The 19,972-nt window shown below is 39.0% G+C and overlaps 1 protein-coding gene across 2 annotated transcripts in view; it reads left to right on the top strand.

Annotated features, from left to right (window-relative positions):
- The first annotated feature begins 370 nt into the window (after window positions 1-370).
- The window catches only part of ABCC8 (ATP binding cassette subfamily C member 8), a 117,831-nt gene continuing 98,229 nt past the window's right edge, over window positions 371-19,972 (top strand). For both annotated transcript variants that reach the window (XM_051967553.1, XM_051967554.1), the window contains exons 1-3: window positions 371-715; window positions 7,013-7,154; window positions 17,545-17,666. In XM_051967553.1, the coding sequence (XP_051823513.1) occupies window positions 568-715; window positions 7,013-7,154; window positions 17,545-17,666 (412 nt within the window). In that variant the 5' untranslated portion in view covers window positions 371-567. The remainder of the gene's footprint in view (window positions 716-7,012; window positions 7,155-17,544; window positions 17,667-19,972) is intronic.

The raw sequence follows: 19,972 nt of genomic DNA on the forward strand, positions 1-19,972 counted from the left end.
TTTAGCCCAACCCGGTGGCCCCGAAGGACTCTCCCAGTCCCCCGAACTCACACGCCCAACCTGAGCCCCCGGCACCAACTGAAGCAACTCACACCAACGCATAGAGACATTTATTTGGGCTTATCCTCCATTCACCCAGCAGCGCACGCGTGCAAAACACTCCCTTGCACGCGCTCACACAGTCCTATACATATACACACTAGCGCGCACACCAATACACACACATACATACATACATACTTAGGCGCGCACACACAGGCGTGCAAAGGCCCTCCTCTCCTAAGGCGCGCGTGCGCGCGTACACAGACCCATACTAAATAGGGCACACGCACCGGTACCACCTCCAACAGGGTCGGGGGCTAGCCTGGGGTGGGGGTGGAGGGCAGAGGTGGACGCGCAGGTAGCCGGGTCACAGCGTCGGGGCGGGGCTGGCGGGAGGAGCGGGGGTGGGGGGCCGGCTGACAGCTGGTCCGGAGCGCGGCGGCGCCGGGAGGGTAGGAGGGAAGCTGGCGAGCCCGCAGCCCGTAGCCTGAGCCCTGGCCCGGCCCGCCTGGCCCCCACACCGCCATGCCCTTGGCTTTCTGCGGCAACGAGAACAACTCGGCCGCCTACAAGGTGGACCAGGGCGTTCTGAACAACGGCTGCTTCGTGGATGCTCTCAATGTGGTCCCGCACGTCTTCCTTTTCTTCATCACTTTCCCCATCCTCTTCATCGGTAAGCCTGAGAGTGCCAGGCCGGGGAGCTGGGGTTAGGGAGGGGACTGGGAGGGGAGCAGCAGCGGGGATCCGAGCAGGAGCACGGACTTCTCACTTGTCCCGGCTACCTCACCGCTTCCCTGCACCCGCCATCCCCAGTCTCTCCTTCTTCTCCTGCCTTGCTCTGTTCGTCCTTCTCCCACACTTCTCCTTGCTCCCTCTTGTCTTTCTTGTTTTCCTCCGAACCAGCCCTTCCTCTCCAAGCCCATTTTCTTCTGCATCCCTTCGTTCTTCTTTTATCCCAGCTCCACTTTTGCGCGCTCCAGCCCCCTTCTCTGTTTGCTTTCCTGCCTCAGCTCCGCTGACCCCCTCCCCTTCCCCAGACTCCTTTTGCCGGGGCTCTTAACTTCCGAGGGACCCTAACTTTCATAGATCCTTGTTCAGCTTCCTTAGTCACCCCCAAACCCCTAATCTCAGAAAGCTCCTCCAGGAGATACAAATTCTTCCCTCTTCCCCCGCGGTTCAGCCCACCTTTCTCTCTCCCTTCCCCCCAAAGTGCCCCAAGTAATATTAACGTGAAGGAGTGGTGGGCAGGGAAAGTGGAGAGAGGGGGAAACTGAGAGCCGAAAGTGGGGCAACCGGGGGCAATTGGACCCAGAGTGGGCCCAGAGAAGTCCTGGGTAGACGGGCCGCATTTCTGTGCCGTTCAAAGTCTCCCTACTCTCCCTTCCCCTTCTTCCTAAAGTACAAGTCCTGGCTAAGCCACAGACCGGCCCTCAAAAGGGGAAGGAGGCTATGTCCAGCCCCCCTTTCCCAATTCTTACTTCATCTCAGCGAAATACAGCTCCTTTCAACTAAGTTCCCAGGAACTGGGGGCTTTGGGAAGAAGTAGAAGCATAGATCACCCTGAGATAAATTAATTAAAATCAGAAAGAGTGCTGCATTTGGAGACAGAAAACTTGAGTTCAAATGCTTACTTTGTCAATAACTATCTCAGTGACCTTGGACTTCTTTTTTCTTATCTGTTAAAAAATAATAATCACAAATTAGGGTTATACTAGCTACCACTTAAAGTCTTTTCCAGCTCTAGATCAATGATCATAAAGTCATTTATATCAGAGATAGAAAGGACCCATGACACCACAGATCATAACTGTCTCATTTTTCAAGTCATAAAGTGAATACAAGTAAAATGACTTACCTAAATCATTCAAATAAGAAGTGGCATAACTAGGACTTGAAGCATTAAATTGGCTCTCAATTAAATGGTCTTTCCTATTAAGCCAGATCCAATGACTCCTGTTTAATTTTACACCCAAGCTTAGAGCTAATCCAGATGCCCTGACAGCCTGACTAGGCCCAGTTTTCAGAATTTAACCAGTTGCTGTAAATTTCTGTCTTCAAGCAGCATATATTTTGGTGGTTTTTTTAATTGTCTTCTAAATTGTATTTTTATGTTTAGTTCCACATTTTCTCTCTCTCTCCATAACTTTCCCCACCCATTGAAAAGGCAAGAAACCCATTATACATATGCAGTCACCCAAAACTTTTTCATATTATTCATGTTCCCCTACCCCCCTGTAAAAAAAAAAAAACAGAAAAACAAAGGAAAAAAATAAGCTTCATTTTGGACTGTGAGTCCATCGGTTCTTTATCAGGAGGTTGATAGTATATGATATCATGGTGATGGCTAATTGTATTGGTCAATTACTAAGTCTTTCATAATTGATTATCCTTATGATTGTTATCATTGTGCAAACTTTTCTCCTTCTTCTGCTCACTTCCCTTTTCATTAGTTCATATAGGGCCTCCCGGATTTTTCTGAAATCATTCCCTTCATTATTTCTTATAGCACAACAATATTCCGTCATATTCATATGTCATAACTTGTTCAATCATTCCCCAGTTGATGGACATCTCAGTATACAGTTCTTTGTCACCACAAAAAAAGAGTTTCTAAAAATATTTTTGTATATATGTGTCCTTTTCCTTTTTCTTTGGTTTCCTTTTGAGACAGACCTAGAAGTGTAATTGCTGAATTAAAGAGTATGCACAATTTAATAGCCTTTGGACATAGTTCTAAATCAGCATATATTTTGTGCACAGACACTGATTCAGAATCAAGCTGTTTTCCTTTGGAAATGTCATAGCAGGGATTCATCTAGAGACTTTATGTTGGACTAGATCATTTTTCTAAGTCTGTTTCCTTGTAACAATAGCGCTTCCTGAGTTCCTATTCACACTGTATAGAGGTATGCATGTATCAGTGCTATGTCCATAAGTCAGTGTTAACAACTCAGGTTTTGCAACGTACCAGAAACAGGTGTTTCTGTTATGCTAAGGATGTCCATGTAATTTTAAACATCTTGATTTTCCTTTAATTTCAAGTAAAAAAAGTATTTCCTAAAATATTTTTCGAGGAAGAGGACTGTTAATAGAATGATGCAGCTACGATGCGTTGATAATACAAATGCTTCAGTTATACTATATTGCATAGTGTGCAGGAACCAGCTCCAATGGGTTCAAGCCTATCATTAAATTTTCAATGTGAACACATACTGTAGAAACTGGCAAATGCTACAAGTCAAATCTTGATTTCTTTTTTGTTTATTATCCAAATTTAAGCTAATGGTGGGAAAATATGTTAATGAATTTTAAACTTAAAATGTGCCATGTATACATTTTTTTGGAAAGCCAGTCATTAAACATTTACACACCCTTGCATTTGTGTGATACACACATACCTATTGATGAACATTGACTCTCAATAGGTCAGTAAATCTAAGCCAGTCTTTAATTTGTGTTTTTTTAAATTTAGTTGATAACTTCTGTCTTTAACCAACAATAGGATCATAGATTTAGAAGTTAGAAGTCACTTTAGAGACCATCTTACATCCTCATTTTGTAGATGAGGACATTGTATCAAAGAAAACCTAAATGGCTTGTCCAGTTCACCCAGCTTGTTAAGGGATTTGGAGGGATTCGAATCCAGCTCTAGAAGAAGCTAATGATATTCAACCTGGAGAAAAAAAAAACATAAGAGCTATTTTTGAGTATTTGATGAGCTGTCATCTGCTAAATGAAAAGTAAAACTAGGAATAGTACTTCTATGTTCCTGTGATCTCATCAATGTGATTATTTCCTACCTCCCCCATCATTCCAAAGTGCAGCTTTCTTATCCTATATAATTCTTGTCTCTCTTTTCCAACTCTCTATTCTCCATATTGGAGGCTTTCCTGTAATTTTTTGTACATTATATGGGTACCAGTGGAATGCTCAGGTTGATCATTTGTTGACCCTAAATCTCATCACCTGCCTGAGCCATCCAATTTTCTAATCATACATATCTTTAATGAGATGCCTTAATAATATTTTCATTTAGTGACCAAGCTCCCCCTGAAACAAAGCACGATATTTTTTATGTCTTTTTATTTACAAGATATATGCATGGGTAATTTTTCAGCATTGACAATTGCAAAATCTTTTGTTCCAATTTTTCCCCTCCTTCCCCCATCCCCTCCCCCAGATACATGTTGACCAATACATGTTAAATATGTTAAATAAACTATATGTATACATGTGCATATTGTTATTTAAAGCTCTATATTTTTAAAACCAATACTCTTCTGGTAACATTTTATAATTGTAGGTCACTGGAATGCTAAAGTCTTCAAAAAATTAAAATTAAATGGCAATTAAGAGATGTGTGGTAGGCTTGAGCAGATTGCAATATATTACAGAAGAGGAGTTATAAAGGAAAAATGGCATAAAGGATGGTGCCAAAAAAATGAACAATGAGGAAAAGATATAGATAGGTCAAGTAGCTAGAGTAAGGAATAGAACCATGGGTAGCCCAAGTACCCATTGGTATTCATGCAACATGAAGAGATTTGGAGGAAGGTTCACAAAATATTGGGTAGATCCACTCCCTGTGACAAATTTATTGGAGAACATGAACAGGATTGACACAGGAGAGACAGGCAAAGATAATTTGTCATCTGCATAAGTAGAAGGAAGCATCCATATCGAGAAGATCAGTGTTGTTGAAGCATTTTAGCAAGAATTCCTTATGCCACTTGGAGAAGTAAGGGACAGAGAATTTATAGAAGTAGATTTCAGCTCAATGTAAGAAAGACTTCCTAACTTCTAGACATGTCAAAAAAAAATATGGAATGGATTGCTTTGTGAAACAGAGAATTGCCCAATGCTGGAAATATTCAAATGGAAGCTAGATGACTTCTTGTCAGAGATATTGTAGGAAGCATTCCTGTTCAAGGATAAGTGCCATCTGAGTCCTCCCCCACCATTCTGAAATTCTGTGATTTATCAAGAAGCTAAGAACTAAGAGTAAATCCACACCTTTCCTGACAGGGAAACTTTTTACTATATAGGTTGGTAAAAAGAAGTAAAGGGAAAACTAAATATATATACTAAAAAAAGGCATTTATCACATAGAGGAATGTCACCTTCTGGACCCTATTCCCAATACTCTCTAAATCTCTCTTCAAATAATGACACCTTGTAGTCACTTTCACCTTTCCTACTTGTCTCTGAAGTCTCACCTACTTCCAGTCCTTCCAAGAGGATTTGCATCTCCATTCTAGTATCATGGGGAGGAGTAAATCCAGGACTTAGTGTCCAAAGATCTGAATTCAAGACCCCTTTCTGACATATACTGGAGATGTGGCCTTGAGCAAGCCACTTCCCTGCTAAGCTTTAATTTCCCTGTCTGCAAAAATGTGATAATATTTGTTCTATTTTCCTCAGCCAAAGCATTGTGAAAAAAATACAATCTGAAGTATTATTTTAAAGAGCCACATATGAAAGAACAACATATCTTCAAAATGTCAAAACTGGAGGGAGAGTTAGAACCTAAAACAGAATAGGGACATGGGAACATGGATCTATAAAATGGCAGAAGTGAAATGGACTAAAATTTAGAACATAGAATATAGTACCTAGAACTTGAGAATCTGGAATATCAGAGCTAGAAGTGACCTTCAAAACCATGCAGTCCAGTTCCCTCCTTTTACAAAGGATTAAACTGAGAATTAAAGGCATGTGACTCCCCCAACAGTTACATGGTAAAGACAGTATTCAAACTCAAGTTTCCAAACTCTAAGTCTACGACTGTTTATCCAGATTGCTTTTTAATAATGAATTTTAATAAAGTACTTAGCACAGTATCTGGCACATAGTAGGTGCTATATAAATGTTTGTGATAATGATGATGATGGTGGTGGTGGTGGGTGCTGATGTTTGAGGTGCTGGTAATGCTGGTAGTGATCTTTAAAAGCATCTCTTACAATGTTGAGATTGTATGTATCAGTGGCAGCCTTAGAATCAGGAAGATCTGGATTCAATTCCTATCTCTAACACATCTTGACAAGGTGACTCTGTGCAAGTCACAAAACTTTTAAAGGCCTCCAGGTAACTCCCTAAAACCATAAATTATACAATAGTTACTAATCTGCATTGTTAGAGGGAATTACTCCAGTGGCCAATTCCTAATGAAATCATCGGTTTCAGACAATCAATTCATATAAACATGCATTTGCTATCGATTGATCAACAAGTCATTATTAGGACAGCTACATGGTGAATTGGATAGAAAATAAGACCTCGAGTCAAGATAGAGTTCAATTATGGCCTCAGAAAATTTTAGTTATTTTGCTAGTTTATTAGCCATCAGCTTCCTTATCTGTCAAATGGAGTGACCTCTCAGGATCACTGTGAGGATAAAATGAGATATTTGGGTTTTTTAATTAAAGATTTTTATTTTCAAAAAATATACATGGATAATTTTCTACATTCACTCTTACAAAACCTTATGTTCTAATTTTTTCCCTCCCTTTCCCCCACCCCCTCTCCTAGATGTCAACTGATCCAATATATGTTAAACATATACAATTCTTCTATATATATTTCCACAAGTATCATGCTGCACAAGAAAAATCATATCAAAAAAGAAAAAAATGAGAAAGAAAACAAAATGCAAGCAAACAATAAAGAGTGAAAATACTATGTTGTGGGCCACATTCAGTTCCCACTGTCCTCTCTCTGAATGCAGATGGCTCTCTTCATTACAAGATCATTGGAACTGGCCTGAATTAATGAGATAAATTTGTAAAGCAATTTGCAAACTTTAAAGATCCTGATTATTATTATTAAGTGCCTGCTAGGGCTAGATATTGTGTTCAGGCTGATGGTATAAGAACAAAAGTGAAACAGTCCCTGCCCTCAGAGAGCTTACAGTTTATCATTTATATCCCCTTGACTGTCTGGAGTCTGTGACTGAACTGTTCATTCTCTTCAGGATGGGGCAGCCAGAGCGCAAAAGTTCACATCCATCATAGCACATGGCTCCACTTCCCTGGCCACAACCTTCGCTGGATCCTGACCTTCATTCTGCTTTTTGTTCTGGTGTGTGAGATTGCAGAAGGCGTTCTGTCTGATGGGTAAGTGGAGCCTCCTTGTGGTAAGGGATTATTTCAGTGAGTTAGGCAGGTGTCTTGGACGTTTGTTGGATGACAAGCTAACTCACTGACCCCCTTCTTTCTCCTTATTCCCTTCTGGAGTAGGGAGACAGAGAGAAGTATTGGAGAGAGTACCAGATTTGTCAGGAAAACCCAGGTTTAAATCTTGCCTCTGACACTAATTAGTTGTGTGACAATGGATAAGTCAATTAATTTCTCTGATCCTCAGTTTCCTTATCTAAAAAATGAGAATTTATAAAACATATAACTCATACCTCATAGGTGTGAAAAACAAATGAGATACTGGATGTAATGCATATTGCAATCATTAAAATCTGCTATTCTTTACAGGTTGACCAGATCACAGATAGGCAGTGTCAAGTGGTAAAAACAGGGCTGGACTGGGCAAGAAGACCTAAGATCTTTAGGCAACAAATTCTATTTTTTTTTTTGCTTAAATTTTCCTCTATCCAGATGGGGAGGAAAATTCCCCAAAATTTCCTTCTGAATAACAGGAATCTAAAAGTCTATTAAAATATGTGATGCTAGTAAGGAGTCTTTTACAACTCCCTTAGCAGCAAGTCCTTTGCCCTTCCTTGGTCAAAACATCCTCCTCCATAAAATGATAGAGTTGGACCAGAAGATCTTGAAGTCACTTTTCTACTCTTTGTTGTTTTGTTGTCTTTCCAGTGATTGTACACACACACACACACACACACACACACACACACACACACTTCTACACACATATCCACACAAGGGCATCCTTTTCTAGCAACAAATAATTACAGTCAAACAACACAAATGAACACATTTATCATATATGACAAAGTATGCTTCATTTCTTGATTTCAGTCCAACAACTCTTTACCAAGGATTGTGGGGGAGGGTCTTTTTTACCATCAGTCTCATTAGTCCACTGGAATAATAACTGGCCATTTGCTCTTATTTTCAGTAAATTGCATGACTAATGATCACATGGAACAGTTGATATGTCAGAACCTAACATAGTTGGGCAGGTGGTCATTGACTCAGGGCTGGGGTAAATAGCCATGGGTAGTATCTAGGATTGCTTACTTCTGTTCTACTTTTCTTTCTGAACTCTTTTTCCCTTGCACTTTTTTTTTACAAGACTGGAAACAAGAAGCAAATACACCTGGGAGAAATGTTGAATGCACCCTAAATGTCCTGGGAAGTGATCATTTTGACCCCTTGGTCCTTATTTATGTTTCAGTTGATTCTCTTAACAAGTTCTGCAGGCTGCTGCTAGTAAGGGTGTTGCTGATGTCTGGGACTTTGGGCAAGTAGATAAAATCTTTCTTTGATTAGCAAATTGAAGAAAACCCTCATGATCATCCTTTTTCCTTGGACATGAAGATGAAGAGTATGCTGTAGAGTAGGTGTTGGAGAAATATAAATTCTCCAGCTCTGGATGGGTACAGAGCTATATTGTGTTCATTAAATAAACATTAACTGAGCACTTAAGTGTGTTAAGGGTCCTGTGCTAACAGCAATGACAGAGCTGAAGAAGAATCACAGAGTACCCACTCCCTGAGTCTTTACACCATGGTACAAACATGTTAGAACATAAGGAAGACTGTGATCTGTGCAATTGAAGGACCCATTTTGGAGGCCCCAGTCACTAGCATACATGTGTATTTATGCACAGACAGCCTCACATATGGCTGCCTTAGCTCTCTATCAAGGAGCTATCCTGCTGGCACTAAGAAGCAGGTTTCCTAACTCCACCATCTGTAGCAAACTCTCTGATAACAGATGCCAATAAATGCTAGGGGCACTAGCTGGGAATAGCCTCCTCCACTTTTTCATCTCCAGAGTTGAAACTTTCCCTTGGCAAAGTCAGGACCTCTGGGCAAGGAGCTCTTCCTGGGAATAGTGAGATGCTCAAAGCTTCCAAGAAACTCTCAGGCTATGAGATTAATAGATTTCTCAAGTTTCACTTACTCTTTTAATTCCCCAAGACAATCATCAAAACTTGGACGCTCAGAGTCAGATGACGTCTTGGGCTAATCTCTTACTGAGTAGGAATTCCTACTTATAAGTTCCCCAAAAAATGGTCATCCAGAGAGGAGAGCTTAGCAAGACCTAGAAACAAATGAACATAGTAGGCTAGTGTTTGGCAAACTAAAAGACCTTTATGATCCTATAACCTGAATATGAATTACTGGGATAAGGATACCCTATTAGACAAAACTGAGGAAAGTGGAGAGCAGGATTGCAGAAAATTAGGTATAGACCAATAGTTTACACCATATACTAGAAAAAGCTCCAAGTGGATCTGTAATAAAAATATAAAAGATCACATAATTTTAATGGGAAGAGAGTGAAAGAAGGTATCTAACAATCCTCCTGGGAAGTGAAGGTGATGAGGAAAAATAGCATCAATTAAGCATTTTTTAAAGTGGCTATCTACCTTCCCTTGAAGACATCCACTGAGAAGAACTCCTGAGGCAATCTAGTTTTAGTCAGATCTAATTGTTGGGATTTTTTTATATATTAGGCACAGCTCTATACCTTTTCAACCTCCACTCATTGTCCCTATTCTTGCCTTCTGATGCCTAGGAGAACAACTTAAATCCTACCACATCAACTCCCTTCCGATATATGAAGATAGCTAATATAGTTCTTTCAATTGATTCTCATAAGCCATAGTCTCTAGTTCTGACCTTTCTTTAGATTTTCTCTAACATATACAGAATCTTTATTTAAGTATGGCATTCAGAAAAAAGCACAGAACTCAACCTGTGATCTCACTAAGCAGAATGCCCTAGGACTATTAGTCAATCGGCAAGCATTTATTGAGTAACTTCTTTGTATCAGGCACTAGGTTAAATACTGAGAATACAAGGACAAAATGAAAAATCCCCTATCTTCAGGAAGCTTGAATTCTATAAGGAGATACAATATATACAAATTTGTAAATACAAAATATATTGTTTCCAAGTTGTGATATACGAACATAACAAAATAGCATCGTGCTATTAAAATAAAATGATGAGCAAATGGATTTCCAAAAAGCCTAGAAAGATTTACTTGATCTGATGCCAAGTGAAATGAGCAGAATCAGGAGGACATTGTACAATGATCAACTATGACAGATTTAGCTCTTTTCATCAATATAAGGATGCTTACATTTCCAATAGGCTTGGGTATAGAAAAATGCCATCCACATCCAGAGAAAAAAATTATGGAATCTGAATGCAGACTGAAGAGTGCTATTTTCATTTTATTTGTTTTTTTCTTTCTCATAATTTTTCCCTTTTTGTTGTGATTCCTCTTTCACAACATGACTAATATGGAAATACATTTAATATGATTGTAGCTTATATCAGATTGCTTCCTGTCTTGGAGAGAGGCAAGGGAGGAAGGGAGAAAAAAATGGAACTCAGAATTATATAAAAGGAAATGCTGAAAACTATGCACGTAATTTTAAAAATACTATGAAAATAGACAAAAATATTAAGTATGCATAAAAATACAATTAATCACATACACTTATGTGAGGGAACTAAGAACCTATATATAGGTTCTTTTATATTTGTGTGTATATAAAACTTTTCTATATATAATCTATGTGTGTGTGTATGTATACACACATACACATATGTTCTTAGTTCCTTCATTTGTAAAATGAGTGGTTGGGACTAGATAGTCTCTGAAATCCCTCTGTATATATAACCATAATTCTATAAATACAAAGTAATTTGGGGCAGAGACAGCATCTGGGAGGACAGAGGGGGTCAGGAAAGCCTTTAGATAAGAGGTGAGACTTGAGCTGAGCTTTGAAGGGAGGCAGAGATGAGAAGACAATGTATTCCAGACAAGGGCAAGCACAAAGAGATGGGAGATAATATGAGCAATACCAAGAAAGTCAAACTGGCATAAAATCATACTGGAAAGGTGGGCTAGAGCCAGGTTCTGAAAGGCGTTCAGTATCTAACAGAGGAGGTATTTAAAACCAGAGGCAACAGGGGCAGCTAGGTGGTGCAGTGGATAGCCTGCCAGGCCTAGACTCAGGAGCACCTAAGTTCAACATCGAATAGCTGTGTTTTTAACCATATTTGCCTGAGTTTTCTCATCTGTAAAAATGAGCTGGAGAAGGAAATGGCAAAGTAACAGTATCTTTGCCAAGAAAAACCCAAATGGGGTCATGAAAAGTCAGATACAACGGAAAAATGACTAAACTGAAAATATGGATCCACTAAAACTTATTGACCAAAGCAATTGATCACTGACATGATTAAGTCAGGATTTTGTGAATAGCATTTTAACAGTTATATAAGGGGTATATTGAAGAGAAGAGAGACTAAAGAGATCCTGTTTATTACAGTAGTCCAGGGAAGATGTGATGAGGGTCTTTACTAGCTGGTGAGTGTGTGAGTAGAAAGAAGGGGACAGAGTAGAGAGAGGTTTTGATAGTAGATTTAACAAAATTTGGCAACTGATTGGATATGGAGGGCAATTCCAAAGTCTCAAAGATGTGTTTGATGGTAGGAAATTGTTCATTTTTGTCTTAATATCACCAGTGCTTAGCACACAGAAATAAATGTTTCTTGATTGAAAGGACAGTAGTACCCTCAAAAGAAAAAGGGTAATTGAGAAGAAGGATGGGTTCAGGTTTGATGGAAGGAGGGGGGTTAGAGAGAGATAATGAGTTCAGTTTTGAACAATGTTGAGTTTATATGCCTATTAAATATCCAGTGAAAATATTTAATAGGCAGTTGGTGATTCGAGGCAAAAACTCAGGGAGAGACTGAGCCCAGCTGTATAAATCTGAGAGTTTTATGCATAGAGATAATAATTGAACCCATGGGAGCTGATGGCACCATTCTGTATACCATACTTATATTAATGTATATATCTTAATATTGTCTTAGAAATTTAGAGAGGATTATATCTCTGTGAGCATACAGCCTGAGATATCAAATTAAAAAAGATTTGGGATCCCTGAGCCAATTGCCAGTATCTTCCTCTCTCCTGCTGATTGGTAGCTCTTGCCGTTTAACTACACTGGAAATCCTGACCTATCTGGCTCAAAGAAATGTCTTCTCTGAAGGATTATATCCTCATTAAGAATTATTGTTATTCAATAACAAGTCATTATTGAATGTTTCATGGCTTTTATTCCCAGTCCTCTACTAGGGCATGTGAATGTGGAGAAGTCCCAGTCTCTTTGCTTGTTCAATATCTCTAGATGCTGATTGGATCTTCCTGGAAATGATGTCTTCCCCAAACTCCTGGGGCTTTATTCAATCAAGCAATCAATAAACATTTATTGAAGAGCCAACTAAGTGTCAAATACTATGCGAATCCCTGGGAATACAAATCCAAAAGCAAGACAGGGGTCTGCCCTCAAGGAACTTATGATCTAAAAAACATATACAACATATGAGTCAGTGGGGGCCTTGCAAAGGAATTTTGGTCTGGGCAGTCACAGGGATTGGGAATAGGGCCACAAAGTAATGGATTATCATGATTTTCTTGTAACAAGTGGAGTATGACTGTGTTATTGATCCAAGAGCAAGAACAAGAGGTTCTTAGTGGCAAAGTAGAAAACAAGATGTCTCTACATTAGGAAAGTTATGCTGTACTAGGGAAATGACTGCATATGATGGGAAGCATGGTCCAAGACTGCCTAGATACAATGTCTTGTAGTTATGAAGTATTAATCCATCAGCATCTCTTATTACTGCTGTTATCTCTCTGAAGAGGCAGCAACAGCCTGTGAGAAGAGGAGTAGGGCCATGAATAAGTACAGATTGACTTAGGAAGTAAGAAAGGCAATGTAAGGTATGCGTAAAGTCATTAGATCCTGAAATACATTAGGGACCAGAAAAGGAACACAGAAACCTGGAAACATAACTCACTATAGAACTCAGTATCTTAGGCTGTGTTGAAAGCCACTGGATCCTCCTCAAGGTCCAGAGACAGAAGTTACCCAGAAAAGAATAGTTGGTTTGCTTTGACTTCAGTAACAACTATGGGAAGGCAAAGCAGTGATAATTCTCTAGTATCCAATTAAACTCTGGGAAAAGCTTCTCTTCCTTGCCTTCTGATCTCACTTCTCTCCTCCTTCCTGGAGCCTGATTTTATATTCTGAATCCTCTTCCTACTTTCTGCTTAATTTCAATTAATCCCTGCTCAAAGGTTAGCTGGTATTTAAAAGGTTGGTGGTGTAATATATTTAAGTTGTTGGCTAACACCTAAATTGTAGGCTGACAACTAAGCTCTAACTTGCTCATTGTGAAGGTACTGCTTTCTATAGACTAGGGTGCCTGGATAATGGCAACAGAATTTTCCTTTCTATTAGAGAGGACTCACAACAGATGAAGAAGAAATGGAAGAAATGGTTAAAAAAAACTATTTTTGCCAAATATTTGCCTCCAAACTTGATGAATGAAATGGATGAATACACACACACACACACACACACACACACACACACACACACAGAAAAAGAAATAGAGAAAGAAAGTTTGTCTAAAAGTCATATTCTTGGTACCTGCCAATCTTAGGAAATAGGTAACCAATTCTTCCATCTCTTCAACTCTTCCCAGATAGATGTAGACTGGCCATTGCCAGTTGCCTGACCACTTGCCACTGGATTCTGATGGCTCTAGAAGAAAGAGTAAGGCTGATGACTTTGCAAAGTTAAATCCAATTTACTTGCAAGTCAAAACATCTCCCTTCTGATGTCATCGGTCCTTTTTGAGGATGAACGATGAAGAATGGTAGATGTAGGCAAAATTAGACCTTTATCCAGGAGCCTCACATTTCTTAAAATTCAAAGGAAAAAAATGGATTTGCAAGTTATTGGGTGACTTTTGTAAGAGAAGGTGGTTTAGATGACTTCCCAGTTTTCTTTCAGTGTTAAGATTCTGAGACTTACTAGCTCATAGAACTAAAAAAACAGGATTTTGATCCCAAAGTTAAAGAATTTCCCCAATTACAAAGTCTAAAAGGTGCAAAGCCATCCACATTTCACCGCGTAACAACCTGTATGACATAAGGTTAATAAGATTCATATCATCATTGTGCTCCTGCTTGCTCTCACAGACTAAACTCTCAATTATTTTACAGAATTGTAGAAATAGAGCAGGAAAGGACCTCAGAGTCTCCCCCCGCATCCCATTTTAAAGATGAGGATATAGCCCTATGGAGGAAAATTATTTTCCCAATAATGTCAAAAATGTTGTACACCGTAGATAGCACTAACATTATTAGCATCCATTTCTTGAGAAAAGAAGTAATTATAAAAGGCTATTATAAATTCAGCAATGCATCTTAGTAATCAAATAATTAATCTACAAGCATTTATTAAGCATCTATTATATGTCAGGTATTGTGCCAGACACTGGATATACAACACAAAAAAAAAAATAATCCCTGCTCTCTAGAAATTAATGGGAAAAATACTCTAATAAGTATATACAGAATGCATATATAGAGTGAACATAAAATAAACAAGTTAGTGAGGAAGGGCTCTTAGAGCTAGGAGAAAGCAAGAGATGAGAAAAGACTTGATGCACCATGTGGTGCTTCTAAGGCAATGAGGCATTCAGGACATGGGGAACAGAAAATACAACTGCCTCTGTTGGGGTGGAAGGAATTGTCTGTATAACAGAGGTCAGGCCAGTTTGCTGAATCATGTGGTTGTTGTTTGTCCATCATTCTCAAAAAGGACCATGACATCAAGGAGGTCATGTCATGACATGTAAGTGAATTGGATTTAAGTGAGGGAGGGCTGTGCAAGGTCACCAGCCTTACTTTCTAGAGCTAATATGGCTGGACCATAGAGTGAAGATAGGGGAATAGTGTATGATACTAGAAAGATAGGTTATGAGCTGATCATAAAGGGTTTTAAAACCCCAAAAGAGGAGATTACATTTAGTCCTAGCGTAAAAACAGAGCTATAGAGTTTATTGACTAGGAATCTGACATAGTCAGATTTGCACTCAAGGAAAATCTTTTTGGCAATTGTGCAAAGGATGGATTGGAATGGGGAGAGACTTGAGGCAGGGAAATCAATTAATACCTGATATGATAACAACAAAAACAACAATAATAATAATAATAGCTATCAGGATGATTTCAGAAAGATCTGGAGAGATTTACGTGAACTGATACTAAGTGAAATGAGCAGAACCAAGAAATCATTGTACACAGTAACAAGATTATATGATGATCAATTCTGATGGACGTGGCTCTTTTCAAGAATGAGATGATTCAGGCCAGTTCAAGGATCTTGTGATGAAGGGAGCCATCTTCACCCTGAAAGAGAACTGTGGGGACTGTGTATGGATCACAACATAGTATTTTTCACTCTTTTTGTTGTTGTTTGCTTGCATTTTATTTTCTTTCTCATTTTTTTCCTTTTTGATTTGATTTTTCTTGTGCAGCAAGATAATTGTATATATATGTGTGTGTGTGTGTATATACACATATATAGTATTTAACATATATTTTGACCATGTTTAACATATGTTGGATTACTTGCCATCTAGGGGAGGGGGGTGGGGGAAGAAAGGAGGAAATTGGAACACAAGGTTTTGCAAGGGCTAATGCTGAAAATTATCCATGCATGTGTTTTGAAAATAAAAAGCTTTCATAAAATAAAAAAGAACTATCATTTAAAATAATAATAACATCTATCATTTATATAATGCTTTAAGGTTTGTAAAGTACTTTACAAATAATATCTTACTTGATTCTCACAACAAACCTGGGAGGCAGGTACTATTATTATGCTTATTATTACTGATGAGGAAACTGAGGCAAACAGGAGTTAAGGATTGCCTAGTGTCACACAACTAGTAAATTTCAGGGGCCCAATTTGAACTCAAGTCTTCCTGATTCCAACTCCAGAGTTCTATACACAGTACCACCTAATTAGGCAGCAATGAGGAGCTCAGTACAATAGCCTAGGCAAGAGGTAATGAGAGCCTGAGCTAAGTGAGTATGTATAAGAAAAGGGGTTGGATGTGAAAGATGCTGTGGATGACAAAGATTTGACAATTGATTGGCTATTTGGGGTGAGGAAAAATAAGAACCTGAAGATAATGATGAGGTCATGAACCTAAGGGCAGCTAAATGGCACACTGTGGACTTGGAATCAGGAAGTCTCATTTTCCTGAGTTCAAATCCAGCCTCAGATGCTTACTAAGTGTGTGATCCTGGTCAAGTGATTTAACATTGTTTGCCTCAGTTTTCTCATTTGTAAAATAAGATGGAGATGGACTTAGCAAACCATTCCAGTATCTTTGCTAGCAAAATCCCATATGGGGTCACAAAAAGTTGGACACGATTAAATAACAACAACATAGTATCATTAGAATGTAAGTTCTTTGAGGACACAGATTGTTTTTCTGTTTGTATTTGTATTCTCAGCATTTAGTGAAGTGTCTGGCATATGGTAAGCACTTAACAAATGTTTTTTGACTTGACTTTTTAAACTTCAAAATGGCTTCAAGGTCTATGATTCAAGACCTTGGGGCAATGGAGAAGGCAACCAGCTGGAATCAGGAAGATCTGATTTCAAATCCTGCTTCATGTAGTTACTAGCTGGGTAACCTGGGTAAACCATTTACTCACTCTGAGCCTCAGTTTCATCCTTTGTATAATGGAAACAATAATAGCTGTAGTACCTACCTCACAAGATTGTTGTGAAACTCAAGTCAAATGAAGAATGTGAAGTGCTTTTTCAACCTCACCATGGAAAGACTGGAAACCATGGAAAGCGACATGTATGTCAACTCCCAACTTCCTTGGGCTGAGATGTCAAGAAACTTTTAAAAATAAAATAAAGTGTATATAATAAATAAATATATATAACATATTATATATAGTATATAATAAATAAAATGTATTTTCCTTATTTTTAGTGATTTTATTTTTATTTTTGTTTTTCCATCACCTTCATTTCTGAATACATCTCTCCTTTCCAGTCCATTTCAGAGCTACATTTGGTCAAGTTAACAAGCATGTATGTCAGGCTCTGTGCTAAGTGCCTGGGAATACAAATACCAGCAGAAAGATAATCCCCACCCTTAAGTAATTTACAGTGGAGGAAGATCCAGATACAATATTCCACACCTGCAAGCAAATAGAATATTCTTAGTGTCTTATTATTACTATTATTACTGAAACAAAGCTCTCATTTTCCTTCCTCCTTTATCCTTTTCTCGAAACACTACCAGTTTTGAGAAACTGTCCGGCGTAAACCCTATGAAAGCACCAAGTTTGGCAGCAGACTGTGGCATTCATTGTCTTGATGTGCACAGGATGGCTTTCACAGCCTTGTAGCATCTGCCATGTGGGACTAGTACAACGTTTTCTCTCTCTCTCCTCCTAGGGTGGCCGACTCTCGTCATCTGCACTTGTACATGCCTGCTGGGATGGCATTTTTGGCAGCCATCACCTCCGTCGTCTACTATCACAATATTGAGACTTCCAACTTTCCCAAGCTGCTGATTGGTACGTGGCAGAGCTGTTCCACAACTCTTATAACCAGCTTCTGGGTTGCCCGTGTTTCCATAGCCAGCTGACAGTGGCCAATCACTAGAGAGATTACAGCAGTTTATGAGAGTTTGAATTTCTAGTTGTAGAGGTAATTTTCACCTTTGAGAACCTACAATCTGGGTTCCTATGAACCTTCTGCCAGGCTCTGGTGCTGCTCTTTAGAGGGTCCAGGCTGCGTGTCTGGACTCAGACTGGGTAACTCATAATCCTGAGGTAGGGCTAGGTGCCCATAGAAAGTCCAAAGTGTCCTGGTCCTGTTCTCCCTACTTATTGAGTCCTACATTTCTGCAGTCTAGGAAATCATAGTGAATACGGAAGATTTAGGGGAGACCATAAGAGATTGAGAGGAACAGGGATACTGATCCATGTTTGAGCCATGTGTGGTACACTGGGAAGAGTACTAGATTTGGAGGGAGAAAACATGGATTCAAAGTTGGCTCTTTAAGTTGCTATTCGTTTGACCTTGGGCAGTTCATGGAACCTTCATGGTTCATCAAGGGTTTATACTAGAAGGTCTCCAAGGTTCCTTTTCACTGTGAATCTGTGATCTGATGATCTGAAGGAGGTAGAAGGATGTGGTAGGAGGGGGTGAGCAGAAAAGGAGGGATATGGGGAAAATGATTAATATATGATAGCAATAATTTATATTCATATGGCAATTTAGAGTTACACAAACTTTTTTACACATGGCCTGTCACTTGAGACAGGCAACAGAATCCCAGGTTTTTAAAGTCTATCAGATGAGAGTGGCTATTATTATTGATTCAAAACTTCAAGAATGTCTAATTTCATGTGTGTGAAAACATCTAGGGGTGTGTGTAGTGCTCTATGACCTGATGGATAGTTTTTGAGAGATACTGTTGCTAAGAAATTCATCATACTCACTATGTAACCTTCATAGTTTTTGAGTCTTGGGACACATGCCTTCCTTTCCCGAATCTGAGTTACCTCACTGAAATGGTAGGCAACAATTGGTCACATGTTGCATTAGAAGAGGGTTCTGGGTTTTGAGTCAGAGGATCTGTGACCTTGAACAAGCCATTTAATTTCTTGTTCTGGTTCTTCATATACAAAATAAGGTTGGACTACATGATTTTCAATTTCCCTTCCAGATCTAATTCTATGATCCTTTAAATCTTTCTCCACATTTCAAATCAGAGATAACAGAAATCTGGGAGCCTATTGCAGGATTACTCAATCTGTTGATTTCCCAGTCTGGGGCTCTTTATTTTAAACAAAATTATATCACTTTGAAAGGACTTCAAAGACCATCTTGTGTAGCTCATATGTGATCAGGAATCCTTTTTTTTTTTTTCAAATTCCCCCTAAAATGATCATCCAACCTTCACTTGAAGAATTCTAAGGGAGATCATGAAGAGTTCTGACTTTCGAGAGGGAGGACATGGGTTCAAATCCTGGCTCTTCTTACTTACTATCTATTTGACCTTAGGCAAGAGCTCCAATTGTTAAGTTTTTTTCATGCCTCTTTTTAATTTCCATCCATAGTTTTTAGTCCTGCTCTCCAAAGTGGAGCAGAATAAGGCTACATAGTCTGGTGAAGTCCAAGGGGCAGTGGATGACAGAATAGTCAACACCTTTATGGAGACCAGGACTTCTTAAACTTTTTCCACTTGCAACCCTTTTCACCTGAGAAATTTTTATGAGAAATGTTATAGGTATTATATTGTGCGTGTTTCTGTGTGTGTGTGTATACAGACCAAAAACTTACTGATAATAAATTATAATTTCATGATTTCTACATTCAATTACATGACCCCATCATGACATACTGTTTAAGAAGCTTTGATGTAGAACATTGCCCCTCTCCTTTGCATGCAGCAGAGGAAAGCCTTAGCTTTAGCTTAGAACTTCCAGAATGCCTTGCTGCTGCCAAAGAAGGCAGTCAACAAGCATTAATTTTTTAATTAAATTTTATTTTTTCCACTTAAAAAATCAATTATCTCTCCTTCCCAACTCATTTCCTGACTTGGCAGGGAGGGAGGAGGGAGGAGGGATAGGGACCTTTTCTATGTATAGTAAAGCAAAATAAATGACTGATTGTTCATGTTCAAAAAAATTGCCTCATTCTGCACCCTGAATTCATAATCTCTGTCAGGAGAATATGGCATATTCATCATTTTATCCTCTGAAATCATAGGTGGTTATAAGCACTGATCAGAATCCTTAAGTCTTTCAAAGATGTTTTCAACAAAGCATTATGGAAAGATTAGGGATAGAAAAAATGGCCTTTGTTCTCAAGG

Source organism: Antechinus flavipes, chromosome 6 (assembly GCF_016432865.1).
Source record: "Antechinus flavipes isolate AdamAnt ecotype Samford, QLD, Australia chromosome 6, AdamAnt_v2, whole genome shotgun sequence".
Lineage (NCBI taxonomy): Eukaryota > Metazoa > Chordata > Mammalia > Dasyuromorphia > Dasyuridae > Antechinus > Antechinus flavipes.